This window comes from Salvelinus namaycush, chromosome 33 (assembly GCF_016432855.1).
Source record: "Salvelinus namaycush isolate Seneca chromosome 33, SaNama_1.0, whole genome shotgun sequence".
Taxonomy (NCBI): Eukaryota; Metazoa; Chordata; class Actinopteri; order Salmoniformes; family Salmonidae; genus Salvelinus; species Salvelinus namaycush.
Window position 1 is genome coordinate 23,942,716 of NC_052339.1, and position 20,536 is coordinate 23,963,251.

General features: G+C 42.9%; 1 protein-coding gene across 1 annotated transcript in view; it reads right to left on the reverse strand.

Moving 5' to 3' along the window:
- Nucleotides 1-20,536, reverse strand: part of LOC120027883 (dipeptidyl aminopeptidase-like protein 6) — a 250,075-nt gene that overhangs the window by 13,050 nt on the left and 216,489 nt on the right. Inside the window, exons 11-19 of the mRNA XM_038972981.1 lie at nt 15,035-15,158; nt 14,871-14,909; nt 13,486-13,593; nt 12,904-12,995; nt 12,160-12,207; nt 11,826-11,944; nt 3,658-3,705; nt 1,842-1,940; nt 1,607-1,676 (exon numbers count right to left, since the gene is read on the reverse strand). Coding sequence (XP_038828909.1) covers nt 1,607-1,676; nt 1,842-1,940; nt 3,658-3,705; nt 11,826-11,944; nt 12,160-12,207; nt 12,904-12,995; nt 13,486-13,593; nt 14,871-14,909; nt 15,035-15,158 — 747 coding nt within the window. The remainder of the gene's footprint in view (nt 1-1,606; nt 1,677-1,841; nt 1,941-3,657; nt 3,706-11,825; nt 11,945-12,159; nt 12,208-12,903; nt 12,996-13,485; nt 13,594-14,870; nt 14,910-15,034; nt 15,159-20,536) is intronic.

Here is a 20,536-nt window from a genome sequence, read left to right on the forward strand (position 1 = left end):
ACTTAAAACTGAGCTCAGGTGCATCCTGTTTCCATTGATCACCCTTGAGATGGTACATTCAATTGATTGGACATGATTTGGAAAGGCTTACACCTGTCTATATAAGGTCCCACAGTTGACAGTGCATGTCAGAGTAAAAAACAAGCCATGAGTTGGAAGGAATTGTCCATAGAGCTCCGAGACAGAATTGTGGCGAGGCACAGATCTGTAGAAGGATACCAAAAAATGTCTGCAGCATTGAAGGTCCCCAAGAACACAGTGGCCTCCATCATTCTTAAATGGAAGAAGTTTGGAACCACCAAGACTCTTCCTAGAACTGGCCGCCCGGCCAAACTGAGCAATTGGGGGAGAAGGACCTTGGTCAGGGAGGTGACAAAGAACCCAATGCTCACTCTGACAGAGATCCAGAGTTCCTCTGTGGAGATGGGAGAACCTTCCAGAAGGACAACCATCTCTGCAGCACTCCCCCAATCAGGCCTTTATGGTAGAGTAGCCAGACGGAAGCCACTCCTCAGTAAAAGACACATGACAGCCCGCTTGCAATTTGCTAAAAGGCACCTAGAGGACTCTCAGACCATGAGAAACAAGATTGAAATCTTTGGCCTAAATGCTAAGCGTCACACCTGGCACCATTCCCACAGTGAACCACAGTGGTGGCAGCATCATGCTGTGGGGATGTTTTTTAGCGCCAGGGACTGGGAGACTAGTCAGGATCAAGGGAAAGATGAATGGAGCAAAGTACAGAGAGATATTTTATGAAAACCTGCTCCAGAGCGCTCAGGACCTCAGACTGGGGGGGGGGGTGAACCCTAAGCACACAGCCAAGACAACACGGGAGATGCTTCAGGACAAGTCTCTGAATGTCCTTGAGTGGCACAGACAGAGCCCAGACTTGAACCCGATCGAACATCTCTGGAGAGAGCTGAAAATAGCTGTGTAGTGGCGTGCCCTATCCAACCTGACAGAGCTTGAGAGGATCTGCAGAGAAGAATGGGAGAAACTCCCCAAATACAGGTCTGTCAAGCTTGTAGCTCCATACCCAAGAAGACACGAGGCTGAAATCGCTGCCAAAGGTGCTTCAACAAAGTACTGAGTAAAGGGACTGAATACTTACCTAAATGTAATATTTGCTTTGTCATTATGGGCTATTGTGTGTAGATTTATGAGGAAACAATACAATTTAATCATTTTAGAACAAGGCAGTAACGTAACAAATTGTGGAAAAAGTAAAGGGATCTGAATCCTTTCTGAATGCACTGTATCTTTCCTGATGAAGCAGTACTTGGTGTGGAGGAGCTGAAGGCCAAACAGTGGAGATGGATAGCTACATTGTATACAACACCATAGTCGCTAGAGCAGTTGTGTGTGTGTGGTTTGGTTTTACTATCGTTGTGGGTACCAGAAGTCCTCACAAGGATAGTAAAAAAAGGAAAGGGCTATTTTAGATATAGGGGTTAGGTTTAGGTTTATAATTAGGGTTAGAATTCAGGTTAGGTGTTAGGTTAAGGGTTAGGTTTAGGGTAAAATACATTTTTGGTCCCCACAAAAGCAAACGTGTGTGTGTGTGTGTGTGTGTGTGTGAGTGTGGTAGGGTCTGTATACTCACACAAGGAGGAGCAGAGGATAGTGCGATGAGTCCACAAAGCTGGCAGGTTTGAGGATCTGCATCGTTAGTGCTACACAACAAGAGAAAGAGTGATCAGTACGCGTGTTGTACACAAGCACTACGGCTTCATTATCCGTTCATCTGAAGAAAACAGACTTTAGCTGATACATGTTCATTATGTAAAATGTGCTGCTGAAATCTCATTCCCTTATTGTTAGAGTGGAACATAACGTACTGTAATCCTCGATGTTGATCTCCTTGTATTCCACGCAGGGCATCTGCATGGAGTCCAGCCTCATCCTCAGATTCTCATTGGTCTCCAGGTCAAACACCTCTGCAGTGATAAACATCATGGCCTTAGTTTATGGCTAAGGTTGCTATGGCTACCATGGTCTAAGGGCACATACTGTAGGTGTCCAAAGGGCATAGGTGTTGTGGTAGAACGTTGGGCTGGACGTTGTGATGAAGCTATGCTTACAGCATATCACAATAGAAGAGAACATAGGGAAGTTATCAGAATGCAGAGGCATCTCTCTCTGTCTCAGTCCCTCCAATCCAATCTCCCTCCCTCTCTAACACCCTCCTTGTCTCCCTCCCTCTCTAACACCCTCCTTGTATCCACTGACACACTGTGATAAAGACAGATCAGCAATGTAGGCTGTAAATATAAATTAATATATAAAGACTTCATAATGGCTTCATAATGGCTGGCACCGAGATCAGGGGCCCTCGAGTTGAGCCTTGACAAGCCTTATCTTGGCATGCTGAGATTGAGATTGGACTAGTAACAAAAGGAGTGGGTGTTTTGATCAGGGAGAGTGTTCTCTCCTGACTGTGTGTGTGTGTGTGTGTGTGTGTGTGTGTGTGTGTGTGTGTGTGTGTGTGTGTGTGTGTGTGTGTGTGTGTGTGTGTGTGTGTGGTCTCCACAGAGTACACAACAAACACAATAATGCAGCATGGTTTTTATCCCCGGCACATCAGCAATTCAATACTAATTTCAGAACTACTTTAATGGTTCCAGTTAGAAAGCAGAGTTCCTGCCAAAAGTAGCTTGTTTAGTTTTTTGTTTACTACTATATGCACTAAAATATGACTGCAGAGTGCACTTTGTACACATTGCTATTCCTCCAAGTGTACATGCTGTAATTAACCGTAAACAAAGACAGGGAACGTCTTTCATTACAGTGGGAAGGTCATGTTGTTATGAGGACATCCACCCAGCTAGGTAATGTAATCAGTGTCTGCCAACCGACTGGGCTGAGGCTGCAAACAGTGACTCAGCAGAAAGCAGACTGGCCTTGTTGTGCTGTGAATGGTAAATCTTAGTATGCTGTCCCCGTTTGATGAGGTCACACAGTTGTGGGTGGTTATTTTGTGAATCAGGGGTGGAGGGCAGGGCTTTTATTCTGTAAACACAGAGATAGATACAGTTGTTTTATCTCCATGGTGTTAAAGAGTTATATTTCAGGGGTGATGCTGAATGTTCTACTCATGGAGAGGAGTGGATGTCCTACAGGTGTGTGAATCATCTTCTCCCTGACCCACACATGGCAAGTCAGCAATCAGAACTCAGAATAATGGAGTTAGTGTATGTATGTGTGTGTGTGTGTGTGTGTGTGTGTGTGTGTGTGTGTGTGTGTGTGTGTGTGTGTGTGTGTGTGTGTGTGTGTGTGTGTGTGTGTGTCTGTGTGTGTGTGTGTGTGTGTCTGTGTGCGCAGGTGTGTGTCTGTGTCAGGAGAAAAAGGCATATTGAAGACAGAGGAAATAAAGATCATGCATTGTGTGTCTGGGTGGTCTATTTTTCCGTGTGATGTATGCCTCTTTTGACCCTCTTATGACCCATCAACTCTGGACCTGAAAGCCAGTTCCACTGCCTTTTTTCATTGTTCTAATCAGGTACTGATTTAAACCTGGGACACTAGGTGGGTGCAATTAATTATCAGGTAAAACAGTAAACCAGCAGGCTCCGGGACTTAGGGTAAGAGTTGAGTACCCCTAACCTATGTTTTCATGTAACAGAATCCAAATAGAATCTTAACTAGAAGACTCACTCTGTCTGTCCTGTGTGCTGTATACTGCTACAAACGGGACATCAGGGCCTGGAGAAAGACCAAAACAGAAACAAATGTGACCAAATAAGACAACATCAGACATCGTTCCCATTAGTTTGTGGTGGCACTACTCTGGTTCGTCTCGGTCTTGTCTCGGTTTAATAGTACATTCTGTGGCTCCTTGTCATGTACAGACGTAGGATCTTAATTTGAGCCAGTTTGCTACAGCAAGAAAATAATCCTGCAGCAACCGGAAATGTGAATTATTATGTTGATTATAATTTATTTACATTATTGTAGGGGTTGATACATTTTTCATAAGTCTGAAATTTCACTGTGAAAATTACAAACATCAGAAGTCTTTTTAAACTGCAAATACATTACACATTTTACATTTCCTGCATTGTAGGACAGTTCTCATGCAACAGGGTGATCAAATTAAGATCCTACATCTGTACAACAGTAACTGCATGGTTCAAAATGTATCTCCACTGTCCATAGTTCTGGGGAAGCAAGAGGATGGGAAAGGGTTATTTAATTATCAATTTCTAAAAATACTTGCAAAAAGACTTGTAAGAAATTCATAATCGAATCATTTGAACTCAATAAATGTTTTCCTTTAGAATCCGTAATTTCAAATTGCACCTTGTCGATAGAAGACTGAGACACAACATAGTTGAGCCTCAAAGTTCAGACACAAAATCAAAACATCATTGATCAAAGTCTGAAAGCCTGACGTTGTCTCTAATAATTCTTGCTAAACATGTTTTTTTACAAACACAACAGATCCTTTCCAGACTTTCTTGCTATTGTTGGGGAGGCTATTGTTAGCTTATTCAATTAATTTAACACAGCCAAAATAGTTTCTGGAGTGTTCCGGAGCTAGCTTGCAAACAAACAAGCCCCTGTAGAAATATACTCTCTCTGTCTCCTAAACCACATCACTGCACATGGAGGGGAAACATAATGAAATGATCGATGCACTTAGCAAATTGAGAACATGCTAGAAAGAAACATTTGTGGCTCTGCAAAGTAGGCCAGGCAATCTCTCTCAGCTCTGTAATGATATCACAATCATGTCAAATAAATGAAAGCGGGCAAGAGGCAGGATGGAAGAAGATGGCGCTGACAGAAATGGCAGCTCTGCTTCTAGCTCCTATGCAACTTTGCAGTATTTTGTTTTTTGGTGTGTTATTTCTTACATTAGCCCAGAATGTAATGTTCAGTCTCTGGATAATAAAGTAGACTAGCTCTGGGTGAGGATCTCCTTCCAGAGACACATCGAGGATTGTAACATTTTCTGTTTCACAGAAACATGGCTCTCTCAGGATATACTGTCCACGTCCATACAGCCAGCTGGGTTCTCAGTACATCGCGCAGACAGGAATAAAGAACTCTCCGGGAAGAAGAAAGGCGGGAGTGTATGTTTCATGACTAACTACTCATGGTGTGATTGTGATAACATACAGAAACTCAAGTCCTTTTGTTCACCCGACCTAGAAAACCTCACAACCAAATACCGACCATATTACCTCCCAAGATAATTATTTTTGGTTATATTCACAGTCGTAAATATTCCCCTCAAGCAGATACCTCGAGGTCCCTCAAAGAACTACACTGGACTTTATGCAAACTGGAAACCACATGTCCTGAGGCCGCATTCATTGTAGCTGGGGATTTTAAAGCAAATTTGAGGAAAATGCTACTGAAGTTCTACTAACACATTGACTGTAGTACTCGTTCTGGAAAAACACTGGACCACTGCTACTCAACTTTTCGAAATGCCTACAAGGCCCTGCCCTCTGCAAATCTGATCACGACTCCGATTTGCTCCTCCCTTCCGATATGCAGAAACTCAAACAGGAAGTACCCTTGCTATGGTCTAGTCAACGCTGGTCTGACCAATCGGAATCCATGCTTCAAGATTGTTTTGATCACGCGGACTGGGATATGTTCCGTGTAGCCTCTGAGAATAACATCAACAAATACGGTGACTGAGTTTAGGGGCAGTCCATCTGTGGACGACAGAGATAGCAAAGGGCTGTAAGGACAGGAACCAGCAGGTGACTCGGGCATTACTGTCCTTATTCCGTGACATCCAAACCCGTGGTGCATGGTCCGTTACGAGGGTGAAGTCCAGTGTCACCAGCAAGGGTCCAGAACACAGTGCTCCCTTTAGGTCCTGGACGGCTTTCTCTGTCTCCTCAGTTCACTTCACCTGGGCGGGCAGACAGCTCCTGGTCAGATCTGTCAGGGGGCTGGCTGCTTCTTGGTGAGGGGGCGGGGCCAGTTGCGAATCATCTCCACTTTCTTCACCTGGGGTCTCCTGCAGCTCCTCCTTCTGAAGGGAGATCTCCTGCTCCCCCGTGGCTAGCTGTTCCTCTAAGGCGGTGGCCTTTTCTGTCAGAGTGCTGAGCTGCAGCTCTTCTGCTGCTTTGATGAAAAGATCATGATCATTAGAAAGCAAATTACGGAAACTCTTTAAATCTGCGTATTTCTCCAAAGCTCAGTTGTCCTGAGCCTGGACAACACTGCCAGGTATGGACCGCCATTTGGGTCTTTGCGTGTCAAAAAAGATACACGTCAAATAACACTATTTGACATGCCAAATAAGCTTGTTGCCCAATCAGGACCTGCATATGACTGCACGTCACATAATAATTTAACGCGTTCATAATTTTTTTACGTAGTTATTACACATTGATTACACTATTACTCGTATTTCATGTCACAACGATTCATCGATACATATACTACGATGCTGGTAAAGTTGTCTCGCATACCTACAGTGCTGGTCATAAAAAAAGCTAGCTAGCTCATGGATGCAAACAATGTTCTTCCCCAAAAACATAGGAAAACGACATAATCTGTTTCAGTAGCTATAGCTTGCTAACTATATAGCTAGGTGTCATCATCTTAAATAACCCTAATTTATAAGACAGTTCTTATTTGATTAATGGTGTTTTTTCGGACCCTTCTATGTGAAGCTAGCCACTGTAATAGCTGTCGTCCTCCTCATCTGAGGAGGAGAAGTTTGCAGGATCGGAAGACCAATGCGCAGCGTGGTAAGTGTCCATAACGTTTATTTTAAAAACATAAACTGAACACTATGAAATACAAAACAATAAATGTGAACATGAACGAAACCGAAACAGTACCGTGTGGCAACAAACACTCACACGGAAACAAACACCCACACAACACAGGTGGAAAAAGGCTACCTAAATATGGTTCTCAATCAGGGACAACAATAAACAGCTGCCTCTGATTGAGAACCATATCAGGCCAAACACAGAAATAGAAAATCATAGAAACACAAACATAGACTGCCCACCCCAACTCACGCCCTGACCATACTAAATAAAGACAAAACAAAGGAAATAAAGGTCAGAACGTGACAGCCACATAAAGGATTAGCCACAATAGTGGAATTTGCAGTTAGCCTTCAAAATAAAAGTATGTCATTGACAGTTATGCAAATGAATACAAATAGCATAATTATGCCATAATTGAGTAGATTAAAATGAGGTTGGAATGTTATATTTAATTAACAAAAGACAATAATTTGTTAATTTGAGAAAAATCTGTTGAAATCAGACTGGACTTATTGGACTTTGCAATTGCATTGGGGGCATACTTATTTCACTGTACAGCCTTACCTATGGATTGTGGATCAATGACATGGGGTATCAGTCTACTCAGTGACACCCAGAGAACATTAGCTTCATAGCTCTTATTGTGGGACCCTGAAACAACTGTGAATTGAGCCACATTTATTGTCAACCTACTATGTGTATTGAACACTATTCCAGAGGAAAAACAATACTGCGTGGATGTTTTGGAGTCTGATAACTCTGAGGAGGACGTTGGGAAAAAATATATTGGGTATTGAGTAGACTGATACCCCATTTCATTGATCTCCAATGCTGCCACCTCTTCCCACGGTGACCTCAGCTGCGTCTCTACCCACTGTAGCACCGGCTGTAGGTCTGTGTCCCGTCCCTGCTGCTGCCCCCATTCTGATATGTCGACAGTCTGCAGCTCACAGCAGACAGACACGTAGCTGAGATGCACCCATGACCAGCTCGGAAACCAGATTGCATAGCGGAGAAGGTACGGTGGGATTCGAAATGGACGGTGATCTGTTTGTTAACTTGGCTTTCTAAGACTTTAGAAAGGCAGAGCAGGATAGATATAGGTCTGTAGCAGTTTGGGTCTAGAGTGTCTCCCCCTTTGAAGAGGGGGATGACCGCGGCCGCTTTCCAATCTATGGGAATCTCAGACGATACGAAAGAGAGGTTGATCAGGCTAGTAATAGTTGTTGCAACAATTGCAGCGGATAAATTTAGAAAGAGAGGGTCCAGATTGTCTAGCCCAGCTGATTTGTAGGGGTCCAGATTTTGCAGCTCTTTCAGAACATCAGCTATCTGGATTTGAGTGAAGGAGAAATGGGGGAGGCTTGGGCAAGTTGCTGTGGGGGGGGGGGGGGGGGGGGGTACAGAGCTGTCGACCGGGGTAGGGGTAGCCAGGTGGAAAGCATGGCCAGCCATAGAAAAATGAAATTCTTGATTATCGTAGATTTATATGTGGTGACAGTGTTTCCTAGCCTCGGTGCAGCGGGCAGCTGAGAGGAGGTGCTCTTATTCTCCATGAACTTTACAGTGTCCCATAACTTTTTGGAGTTTGTGCTACAGGATGCAAATTTCTGTTTGAAAAAGCTAGCCTTTGCTTTCCTAACTGCCTGTGTATATTGGTTCCTGACTTCCCTGAAAAGTTGCATATCGCGGGGGCTATTCGACGCTAATGCAGTACGCCACAGGATGTTTTTGTGCTGGTCAAGGGCAGTCAAGTCTGGAGTGAACCAAGGGCTACAGTTGAAGTCGGAAGTTTACATACACCTTAGCCAAATACATTTAAACTTTTTTCACAATTCCTGTTTTTCACAATTCCTGACATTTAATCCTAGTAAAAACTAGGTCAGTTAGGATCACCACTTTATTTTAAGAATGTGAAATGTCAGAATAATAGTAGAGAGAATGATTTATTTCAGCTTTTATTTTTTTCATCACATTCCCAGTGGGTCAGAAGTTTACATACACTCAATTAGTATTTGGTAGCATTTCCTTTAAATTGTTTAACTTGGGTCAAACGTTTTGCGTAGCCTTCCACAAGCTTCCCACAATAGGTTGGGTGAATTTTGGCCCATTCCTCCTGACAGAGCTGGTGTAACTGAGTCAGGTTTGTAGGCCTCTTTGCTCGCACACGCTTTTTCAGTTCTGCCCAAACATTTTCTATGGGATTGAGGTCAGGGCTTTGTGATGCCCACTCCAAAAATGTGACTTTGTTGTCCTTAAGCCATTTTGCCACAACTTTGGAAGTATGCTTGGGGTCATTGTCCATTTGGAAGACCCATTTGCGACAAGCTTTAACTTCCTGAATGATGTATTGAGATTTTGCTTCAATATAGCCACACAATTTTCCTGCCTCATGATGCCATCTATATTGTGAAGTATACCTTGCAGCAAAGCACCCCCACAATATGATGCTGCCACCCCCGTGCTTCACGGTTGGGATGGTGTTCTTCGGCTTGCAAGCCTCCCCCTTTTCCCTCCAAACATAACGATGGTCATTATGGCCAAACAGTTCTATTTTTGTTTCATCAGACCAGAGGACATTTCTCCAAAAAGTACGATCTTTGTCCCCATGTGCAGTTGCAACCGTAGTCTGGCTTTTTTATGGCGGTTTTGGAGCAGTGGCTTCTTCCTGCTGAGCGGCCTTTCAGGTTATGTCGATATAGGACTTGTTTTACTGTAGATATAGATACTTTTGTACCTGTTTCCTCCAGCATCTTCACAAGGTCCTTTGCTGTTGTTCTGGGATTGACTTGCACTTTTCACACCAAAGTACGTCCATCTCTAGGAGACAGAACGCGTCTCCTTCCTGAGCGGTATGGCGGCTGTGTGGTCCCATGGTGTTTATTCTTGCGTACTATTGTTTGTACAGATGAACTTTGTACCTTCAGGCATTTGCAAATTGCTCCCAAGGATGAACCAGACTTGTGGAGGTCTACAATTTCTTTCTGAGGTCTGGCTGATTTATTTTGATTTTCCCATGATGTCAAGCAAAGAGGCACTGAGTTTGAAGGTAGGCCTTGAAATACATCCGCAGGTACACCTCCAATTGAATCAAAAAATCAGAAGCTTCTAAAGCCATGACATCAATTTCTGGAATTTTCCAAGCTGTTTAAAGGCACTGCCAATTTATGTAAACTTCTGAACCACTGGAATTGTGATACAGTGAATTATAAGTTAAATAATCTGTCTGTAAACAATTGTTGGAAAAATTACTTGTCATGCACAAAGTAGATGTTCTAACCGACTTGCCAAACCTATAGTTTGTTGACAAGAAATTTGTGGTGTGGTTGAAAAACAAGTTTTAATGACTCCAACTTAAGTGTATGTAAACTTCCGACTTCAACTGTAAATCAATTTGATTGATTGTACCCACTGTGACTATTAAAACCTAACCAAACCACAAACCACAAGATGGCAGCATTTGCGCAAAACTGAAAGTGTGAACCACCTCATTTAACAGGGCAAGGTGACTGGGAACATAGCCGAATACAAACAGTATAGTTATTCCCTCCGTAAGGCAATCAACCAGGCAAAACATCAGTACAGAGATAAAGTGAGGTCGCAATTCAATGGCTCAGACACGAGACGTACAGTGGATTGCGATAGTATTCACCCGCCTTGGCATTTTTCCCATTTTGTTGACTTACAACCTGGAATTAGAATAGACTTTTGGGGGGTTTGTTTCATTTGATTTACACAACATGCTGACCACTTTGAAGATGCAAAATAAAAAATGTTGTGAAACAAATACTTTGTAGAGCCACCTTTTGTAGCAATTACAGCTGCAAGTCTCTTGGGGTATGTCTCTATAAGCTTGGCACATCTAGCCACTGGGATTGTTGCCCATTCTTCAAGGCAAAACTGCTCCTTCAAGTTAGATGGGTCCGCTGGGGTACAGCAATCTTTAAGCCATACCACAGATTCTCATTTGGATTGAAGTCTGGGCTTTGACTAGGCCATTCCAAGACATTTAAATGTTTCCCCTTAAATCACTCGAGGTTGACTTTATTTAACAAATTATGTGACTTCTGAAGGTAATTGGTTGCACCATATCTTATTTAGGGGCTTCATAGCAAATGGTTGAATACATATGCACACACTACTTTTCCATGTTTTATCTTTTGGAATTTTTTGAAACAAGTAATTTTTTAAATTTCACTTCACCAATTTGGACTATTTAGTGTATGTCCATCACATGAAATCCAAATAAAAATCCATTTAAATTACAGGTTGTAATGCAACAAAGTAGGAAAAATGCCAAGGGGGGTGAATACTTTTGCAAGGCACTGTATGTGGCAGGGTCTACAGACTACAAAGGGAAAACCAGCCACGAAGCTAAACACCTTCTTCGCCCGCTTTGAGGATAACATAGTGCCACCAACGCAGCACGCCTCCAAGGTGTCGCGTCTACTTCCGCTCCTCCCCTCCGGTGTTCGACGTCGCCGGTTTACCCACCACCGGCCCTGGCAACCATCGTTACACACACCCATCATTACGTGCACCTGTGTCTCATCATTAGACACACCTGGACACCATCACTTCACTGATTACCTCCCCTATATCTGTCATTTCCTTAGTTCCCTTCCCCAGGCACTATTGACTATGTTTCATGTCTATACGCTACTCATGTTTCTTGTATTGGTCTATGTTCTGTTTATTATTAAACTCACCACCTGCACTTGCTTTCCAACTCCCAGCGTATATGTTACACAAGGACTGTGGGCTCTCCTTCTCCGTGGACGACATGAGTAAGACATTTAAGCGTGTTAACCCTCGCAGGGCTGCCGGCCCAGACGGCAGACCCTCTTGATATAAGTTTTGAGTAGAGGCCTTGGTTGAAATACACTGCACAAATGATTGTGTTTGTGTCCAAATATCATCTGTAACCAACATATACATTGAATTCATTGTCTCAGAGTGTCTCTCAGAGGTGAGGGACCAAAGGTTCATATGACTGAAAAAATAGATAACTTGGGGAGAGAGACAGACAAACCAATTGATTGACAGACTGACTGACCAACCGGTGGCTCCCACCTTTGCAGCTAAGCAAGAAGAGGCTCATGCTGTGGCTGAAGGAGCCTCTGACGTAGCCACAACCTTCGTAGAAGTCACAGGAGAGACAGCGTCTGTTGAAAGGGCCCACTGTGTCCGCACTGCAAACACAACAAGAGGACACTGAGCCAAGTCTTTCTCCTAGATATTTTTCAGACTGAGAGGAAAGCCCCTCAAAGCATCCAGGACAACTGGCACCTAAATTGTAACCAAGTGAAACGAAAATAACTATTTTGGGTGGGTGGGTGCAACATAGCTAGGCACAACAGAAGAGGACAGCATTAAAGACAGTTATTCAGAGCTATGTATGTGTTACCTGTAGAGATGCCTGCGTTTCGGATCATCCTCTGTGCTCAAGAAATATCTGCAAGATACATAATAATAAACATTTCAAGTTGGACGTTTGTTCAACTAATACATAATATAACAAATGCATGGGTGCACACAACATTACGTCATTGAAGTTTGTCCGTAGTCACAAATGTAAGGATTCTACGAAGTGAGAAAAGTAGGTTATTCCAGCGGTACAGTTGAACAGAAACTTGTCGGCTTGATATAAGCAGCAAGAGTACCAAGTGTTCCAACAGCAGGTCTTGCCATTGGAAGAGATGTAACACAAATGAAATATGAGGTGAGGATGTTTTTTTAAACTTAAGTAGGCCAGGAACAAATTTGACAGGGGGGGTTGCTTCTCTCAGAGCGGCTCCCCAAGTATATTTATTGTCATTTATACATTGGTTGGGTCTAATCCCAAATGCTGATTGGTTAAAACCGCATTCCAGTTGGTGTCTATTCCACAAGTTAATACCGGCTAAATCTATGACGTTAAATGCCTATTTACTTTACTGTCATGTGTCCAATGTGTTTTTACTACATGCCCCCCGAGGATAAAAAATACTCTACTCTACTCCGGAGAGAGGGAGAGCGAGGGGGAGAGAGAGAGGTTTGTTGTGGATGGTTGTTTGTGTTATAATCACAGCAAAGAATGTGTGTATACTACATGTGAAGGCATTTGTGTGTGTTTGTGTCTGTGTGTGGCCCAGCTGCGTCAGGAGCTCACATTAGCTGGATGTCCTCGTTGTAGGCCAGAACCTGGGTGACGTCCCAGTCTCCAGACGTGATGGACTGCAGCGTGTCTGTGCTGGTGTTGGGCTGGAGAGGGAAGGAGGAAGAGATAGACACACTGAGTAAAGCAAGCATTAAGAACGCCTTCCTAATATGGAGTTGCACCCCGACCCTTTTTTCCGTCAGAACAGCCTCAATTCGTTGGGACAATGGACTTTACAAGGTGTCGAAAGCGTTCCACAGGGATGCTGGCCCACGTTGACTCCAATGCTCCCCGCAGTTGTGTCAAGTTGGCTGGATGTCCTTTGGGTGGTGGACCATTCTTAATACACACGGGAAACTGTTGAGCATGAAAAACCCAGCAGCGTTGCAGTTCTTGACACAAACCGGTGCGCCTGGCACCTACTACCATACCCCGTTCAAAGGCACTTACTGTACATTTTTGGTCTTGCCCATTCACCTTCTATAGTGGTGTTGTCTATGCTATGCTGTACATTGCTGTAGGAAGCAATTGTAGCGTATGGAAGCCCTCATGCAGAACACAGAATAGAGAGTGTAGAACGGGAGTGTACAGTACCTGTGTGATGGACATGGAGATGTGGAAGAACTTGCCCCTGCCTCCCTGTGGGATGGCTCTGGTGAAGAACAACTTCAGACCGTCTTTGGAGAACAGCGGCTCCTCATTCTAACAGTCATATGACAAAAGTTTGGACATACCTACTCATTCAAGGGTTTTTCTTTATTTAAAAAAAAATGTTCTACATTGTAGAATAATAGTGAAGACATACAAACTATGAAATCATGTATTAACCAAAAAAATTTAACAAAAAAAACAAATCTTATATTCTTCAAAGTAGCCACCCTTTGCCTTGGCTGCAATCTGAGGTTCCATTAACTCTAATGAACTTATCCTCTGCATCAGAGATAACTCTGGGTCTTCCTTTCCTGTGGCAGTCCTCATGAGAGCCAGTTTCATCATAGCGCTTGATGGTTTTTGCGACTGCATTTGAAGAAACTTTCAAAGTTCTTGACATTTTCCGGATTGACTGACCTTCATGTCTTACAGTAATGATGGACTGTCGTTTCTCTTTACTTATTTGAGCTGTCCTTGCCGTAATATGGACTTGGTCTTTTACAAATAGGGCTTTCTTCTGTATACCACCCTACCTTTCCACAACACAATGGATTGGCTCAAACGCATTAAGAAGGAAAGAAATTCCACAAATAAACTTTTATTAAGGCACACCTGTTAATTGAAATGTATTCCAGGTGACTACCTCATGAAGCTGGTTGAGAGAATGCCAAGAGTGTGCAAAGCTGTCATCAAGGCAAAGGGTGGCTACTTTGAAGAATCTCAAATATCAATTTTTTTTTTAAATTTGTTTAGCACTTTTTGGTTACTACATGATTCAATATGTGTTATTTCATAGTTTTGATGTCTTCACTATTATTCTACAATGTAGAAAATAGTAAAAATAAAGAAAAAAACCCTGGAATGATTAGGTGTGTCCAAACGTTTAACTGGTACTGTATATAAACATATACAGTATATAAACATATTTATAAGCTGGGTGGTTCGATCTCTGAATGCTGATTGGCTGACAGCCGTGATTTATCAGACCGTATACCATGGGTATGACAAAACATATTTTTTTACTGGTCTAAGTACATTGGTAACCAGTTTATAATAGCAATAAGGCACCTCTGGGATTTGTGGTATATGGCCAATATACCACGGCTAAGGGCTGTATCCAGGCACTTTGCTTTGCGTGGTGCCTAAGATCAGCCCTTAGCCGTGGTATATTGTCCATATACCACACCCCTTCTTGCCTTATTGCTTAATTATAACATATCTAGAAATTATGGATTGGAATTCCACTCTGTAGTACTATTAAAAAGACAGATTAACAGCCCTAAAAATAAATGATTTGTACTTGAATCATGTTCATGTTTCTTTCTTACCTGTCTGTGTAGCCAACTTTCACTTTCGTCCTCATGTTTCTAAAACATACATAATTTGAAAGAAAAGTCAATCATAAGCTTAAGAAAAGCTAACGAAGTAAGCTGAAAAACAGCTGTGTTTGTAGCTGAAGAGGATGCACACACACACAGACACACACACGCACCTTGGTGCAGACGCCGGTGGTGGCCTGACACAACGTCAGCATGGATATGTTCTGGGCTCTGTTTAACCAGTTCACTGCCAGTTTGGTGGTAGTCGCCCATTTCACCATGGTGACATAGTACTCTCTGTAACACAAACAGAAACAAGAGTGTTTATTAATGTATATTCAACATCTAGGAAAAAGGTCTAGGAACATTCTACTGACATATTGCATGTCTTCACCCCTTTCAAATCCACAAGGGTATATAACCATGCTATATATAGTAGGCCTATGTGCTATTAGCATTTGAGTAGTATTGTAAATGGAGGTTAGATTAGTAAGGGTAGTGTGGCTGTGTTTGGAGGTTAGATTAGCAAGGGTAGTGTGGCTGTGTACGGAGGTTAGATTAGTAAGGGTAGTGTGGTTGTATTTGGAGGTTAGATTAGTAAGGGTAGTGTGGCTGTGTTTGGAGGTTAGATTAGTAAGGGTAGTGGGGTTGTAAATGGAGGTTAGATTAGTAAGGGTAGTGTGGCTGTGTTTGGAGGTTAGATTAGTATGGGTAGTGTGGTTGTGTACGGAGGTTAGATTAGTACGGGTAGTGTGGCTGTGTACGGAGGTTAGATTAGTAAGGGTAGTGTGGTTGTAAATGGAGGTTAGATTAGTAAGGGTAGTGTGGTTGTATTTGGAGGTTAGATTAGTAAGGGTAGTGTGGCTGTGTACGGAGGTTAGATTAGTAAGGGTAGTGTGGTTGTAAATGGAGGTTAGATTAGTAAGGGTAGTGTGGTTGTATTTGGAGGTTAGATTAGTAAGGTTAGTGTGGCTGTGTTTGGAGGTTAGATTAGTAAGGGTAGTGTGGCTGTGTACGGAGGTTAGATTAGTAAGGGTAGTGTGGTTGTGTACGGAGGTTAGATTAGTAAGGGTAGTGTGGCTGTGTTTGGAGGTTAGATTAGTAAGGGTAGTGTGGTTGTAAATGGAGGTTAGATTAGTAAGGGTAGTGTGGCTGTGTACGGAGGTTAGATTAGTAAGGGTAGTGTGGTTGTGTACGGAGGTTAGATTAGTAAGGGTAGTGTGGTTGTGTTTGGAGGTTAGATTAGTAAGGGTAGTGTGGTTGTAAATGGAGGTTAGATTAGTAAGGGTAGTGTGGCTGTGTACGGAGGTTAGATTAGTAAGGGTAGTGTGGTTGTGTACGGAGGTTAGATTAGTAAGGGTAGTGTGGTTGTGTTTGGAGGTTAGATTAGTAAGGGTAGTGTGGTTGTGTACGGAGGTTAGATTAGTAAGGGTAGTGTGGCTGTGTACGGAGGTTAGATTAGTAAGGGTAGTGTGGTTGTATTTGGAGGTTAGATTAGTAAGGGTAGTGTGGTTGTGTTTGGAGGTTAGATTAGTAAGGGTAGTGTGGTTGTATTTGGAGGTTAGATTAGTAAGGGTAGTGTGGTTGTGTACGGAGGTTAGATTAGTAAGGGTAGTGTGGCTGTGTACGGAGGTTAGATTAGTAAGGGTAGTGTGGTTGTGTTTGGAGGTTAGATTAGTAAGGGTAGTGTGGTTGTGTTTGGAGGTTAGATTAGTAAGGGTAGTGTGGCTGTGTTTGGAGGTTAGATTAGTAAGGGTAGTGTGGTTGTGTTTGGAGGTTAGATTAGTAAGGGTAGTGTGGCTGTAAATGGAGGTTAGATTAGTAAGGGTAGTGTGGCTGTGTTTGGAGGTTAGATTAGTAAGGGTAGTGTGGTTGTGTTTGGAGGTTAGATTAGTAAGGGTAGTGTGGTTGTGTACGGAGGTTAGATTAGTAAGGGTAGTGTGGCTGTGTACGGAGGTTAGATTAGTAAGGGTAGTGTGGTTGTATTTGGAGGTTAGATTAGTAAGGGTAGTGTGGCTGTAAATGGAGGTTAGATTAGTAAGGGTAGTGTGGCTGGTTGTATTTGGAGGTTAGATTAGTATGGGTAGTGTGGTTGTGTACGGAGGTTAGATTAGTAAGGGTAGTGTGGTTGTGTACGGAGGTTAGATTAGTAAGGGTAGTGTGGCTGTGTTTGGAGGTTAGATTAGTAAGGGTAGTGTGGCTGTGTACGGAGGTTAGATTAGTAAGGGTAGTGTGGTTGTGTACGGAGGTTAGATTAGTAAGGGTAGTGTGGTTGTGTACGGAGGTTAGATTAGTAAGGGTAGTGTGGTTGTGTACGGAGGTTAGATTAGTAAGGGTAGTGTGGTTGTGTTTGGAGGTTAGATTAGTAAGGGTAGTGTGGTTGTGTACGGAGGTTAGATTAGTAAGGGTAGTGTGGCTGTGTACGGAGGTTAGATTAGTAAGGGTAGTGTGGTTGTATTTGGAGGTTAGATTAGTAAGGGTAGTGTGGTTGTGTTTGGAGGTTAGATTAGTAAGGGTAGTGTGGTTGTATTTGGAGGTTAGATTAGTAAGGGTAGTGTGGTTGTGTACGGAGGTTAGATTAGTAAGGGTAGTGTGGCTGTGTACGGAGGTTAGATTAGTAAGGGTAGTGTGGTTGTGTTTGGAGGTTAGATTAGTAAGGGTAGTGTGGTTGTGTTTGGAGGTTAGATTAGTAAGGGTAGTGTGGCTGTGTTTGGAGGTTAGATTAGTAAGGGTAGTGTGGTTGTGTACGGAGGTTAGATTAGTAAGGGTAGTGTGGCTGTAAATGGAGGTTAGATTAGTAAGGGTAGTGTGGCTGTGTTTGGAGGTTAGATTAGTAAGGGTAGTGTGGTTGTGTTTGGAGGTTAGATTAGTAAGGGTAGTGTGGTTGTGTACGGAGGTTAGATTAGTAAGGGTAGTGTGGCTGTGTACGGAGGTTAGATTAGTAAGGGTAGTGTGGTTGTATTTGGAGGTTAGATTAGTAAGGGTAGTGTGGCTGTAAATGGAGGTTAGATTAGTAAGGGTAGTGTGGCTGGTTGTATTTGGAGGTTAGATTAGTATGGGTAGTGTGGTTGTGTACGGAGGTTAGATTAGTAAGGGTAGTGTGGTTGTGTACGGAGGTTAGATTAGTAAGGGTAGTGTGGTTGTGTTTGGAGGTTAGATTAGTAAGGGTAGTGTGGTTGTAAATGGAGGTTAGATTAGTAAGGGTAGTGTGGCTGTGTACGGAGGTTAGATTAGTAAGGGTAGTGTGGTTGTGTACGGAGGTTAGATTAGTAAGGGTAGTGTGGTTGTGTTTGGAGGTTAGATTAGTAAGGGTAGTGTGGTTGTGTACGGAGGTTAGATTAGTAAGGGTAGTGTGGCTGTGTACGGAGGTTAGATTAGTAAGGGTAGTGTGGTTGTATTTGGAGGTTAGATTAGTAAGGGTAGTGTGGTTGTGTTTGGAGGTTAGATTAGTAAGGGTAGTGTGGTTGTATTTGGAGGTTAGATTAGTAAGGGTAGTGTGGTTGTGTACGGAGGTTAGATTAGTAAGGGTAGTGTGGCTGTGTACGGAGGTTAGATTAGTAAGGGTAGTGTGGTTGTGTTTGGAGGTTAGATTAGTAAGGGTAGTGTGGTTGTGTTTGGAGGTTAGATTAGTAAGGGTAGTGTGGCTGTGTTTGGAGGTTAGATTAGTAAGGGTAGTGTGGTTGTGTTTGGAGGTTAGATTAGTAAGGGTAGTGTGGCTGTAAATGGAGGTTAGATTAGTAAGGGTAGTGTGGCTGTGTTTGGAGGTTAGATTAGTAAGGGTAGTGTGGTTGTGTTTGGAGGTTAGATTAGTAAGGGTAGTGTGGTTGTGTACGGAGGTTAGATTAGTAAGGGTAGTGTGGCTGTGTACGGAGGTTAGATTAGTAAGGGTAGTGTGGTTGTATTTGGAGGTTAGATTAGTAAGGGTAGTGTGGCTGTAAATGGAGGTTAGATTAGTAAGGGTAGTGTGGCTGGTTGTATTTGGAGGTTAGATTAGTATGGGTAGTGTGGTTGTGTACGGAGGTTAGATTAGTAAGGGTAGTGTGGTTGTGTACGGAGGTTAGATTAGTAAGGGTAGTGTGGCTGTGTTTGGAGGTTAGATTAGTAAGGGTAGTGTGGCTGTGTACGGAGGTTAGATTAGTAAGGGTAGTGTGGTTGTGTACGGAGGTTAGATTAGTAAGGGTAGTGTGGTTGTGTACGGAGGTTAGATTAGTAAGGGTAGTGTGGTTGTGTACGGAGGTTAGATTAGTAAGGGTAGTGTGGTTGTGTTTGGAGGTTAGATTAGTAAGGGTAGTGTGGTTGTGTACGGAGGTTAGATTAGTAAGGGTAGTGTGGCTGTGTACGGAGGTTAGATTAGTAAGGGTAGTGTGGTTGTATTTGGAGGTTAGATTAGTAAGGGTAGTGTGGTTGTGTTTGGAGGTTAGATTAGTAAGGGTAGTGTGGTTGTATTTGGAGGTTAGATTAGTAAGGGTAGTGTGGTTGTGTACGGAGGTTAGATTAGTAAGGGTAGTGTGGCTGTGTACGGAGGTTAGATTAGTAAGGGTAGTGTGGTTGTGTTTGGAGGTTAGATTAGTAAGGGTAGTGTGGTTGTGTTTGGAGGTTAGATTAGTAAGGGTAGTGTGGCTGTGTTTGGAGGTTAGATTAGTAAGGGTAGTGTGGTTGTGTACGGAGGTTAGATTAGTAAGGGTAGTGTGGCTGTAAATGGAGGTTAGATTAGTAAGGGTAGTGTGGCTGTGTTTGGAGGTTAGATTAGTAAGGGTAGTGTGGTTGTGTTTGGAGGTTAGATTAGTAAGGGTAGTGTGGTTGTGTACGGAGGTTAGATTAGTAAGGGTAGTGTGGCTGTGTACGGAGGTTAGATTAGTAAGGGTAGTGTGGTTGTATTTGGAGGTTAGATTAGTAAGGGTAGTGTGGCTGTAAATGGAGGTTAGATTAGTAAGGGTAGTGTGGCTGGTTGTATTTGGAGGTTAGATTAGTATGGGTAGTGTGGTTGTGTACGGAGGTTAGATTAGTAAGGGTAGTGTGGTTGTGTACGGAGGTTAGATTAGTAAGGGTAGTGTGGCTGTGTTTGGAGGTTAGATTAGTAAGGGTAGTGTGGCTGTGTACGGAGGTTAGATTAGTAAGGGTAGTGTGGTTGTGTACGGAGGTTAGATTAGTAAGGGTAGTGTGGTTGTGTACGGAGGTTAGATTAGTAAGGGTAGTGTGGCTGTGTTTGGAGGTTAGATTAGCAAGGGTAGTGTGGCTGTGTACGGAGGTTAGATTAGTAAGGGTAGTGTGGTTGTATTTGGAGGTTAGATTAGTAAGGGTAGTGTGGCTGTGTTTGGAGGTTAGATTAGTAAGGGTAGTGGGGTTGTAAATGGAGGTTAGATTAGTAAGGGTAGTGTGGCTGTGTTTGGAGGTTAGATTAGTATGGGTAGTGTGGTTGTGTACGGAGGTTAGATTAGTAAGGGTAGTGTGGCTGTGTACGGAGGTTAGATTAGTAAGGGTAGTGTGGTTGTAAATGGAGGTTAGATTAGTAAGGGTAGTGTGGTTGTATTTGGAGGTTAGATTAGTAAGGGTAGTGTGGCTGTGTACGGAGGTTAGATTAGTAAGGGTAGTGTGGTTGTAAATGGAGGTTAGATTAGTAAGGGTAGTGTGGTTGTATTTGGAGGTTAGATTAGTAAGGTTAGTGTGGCTGTGTT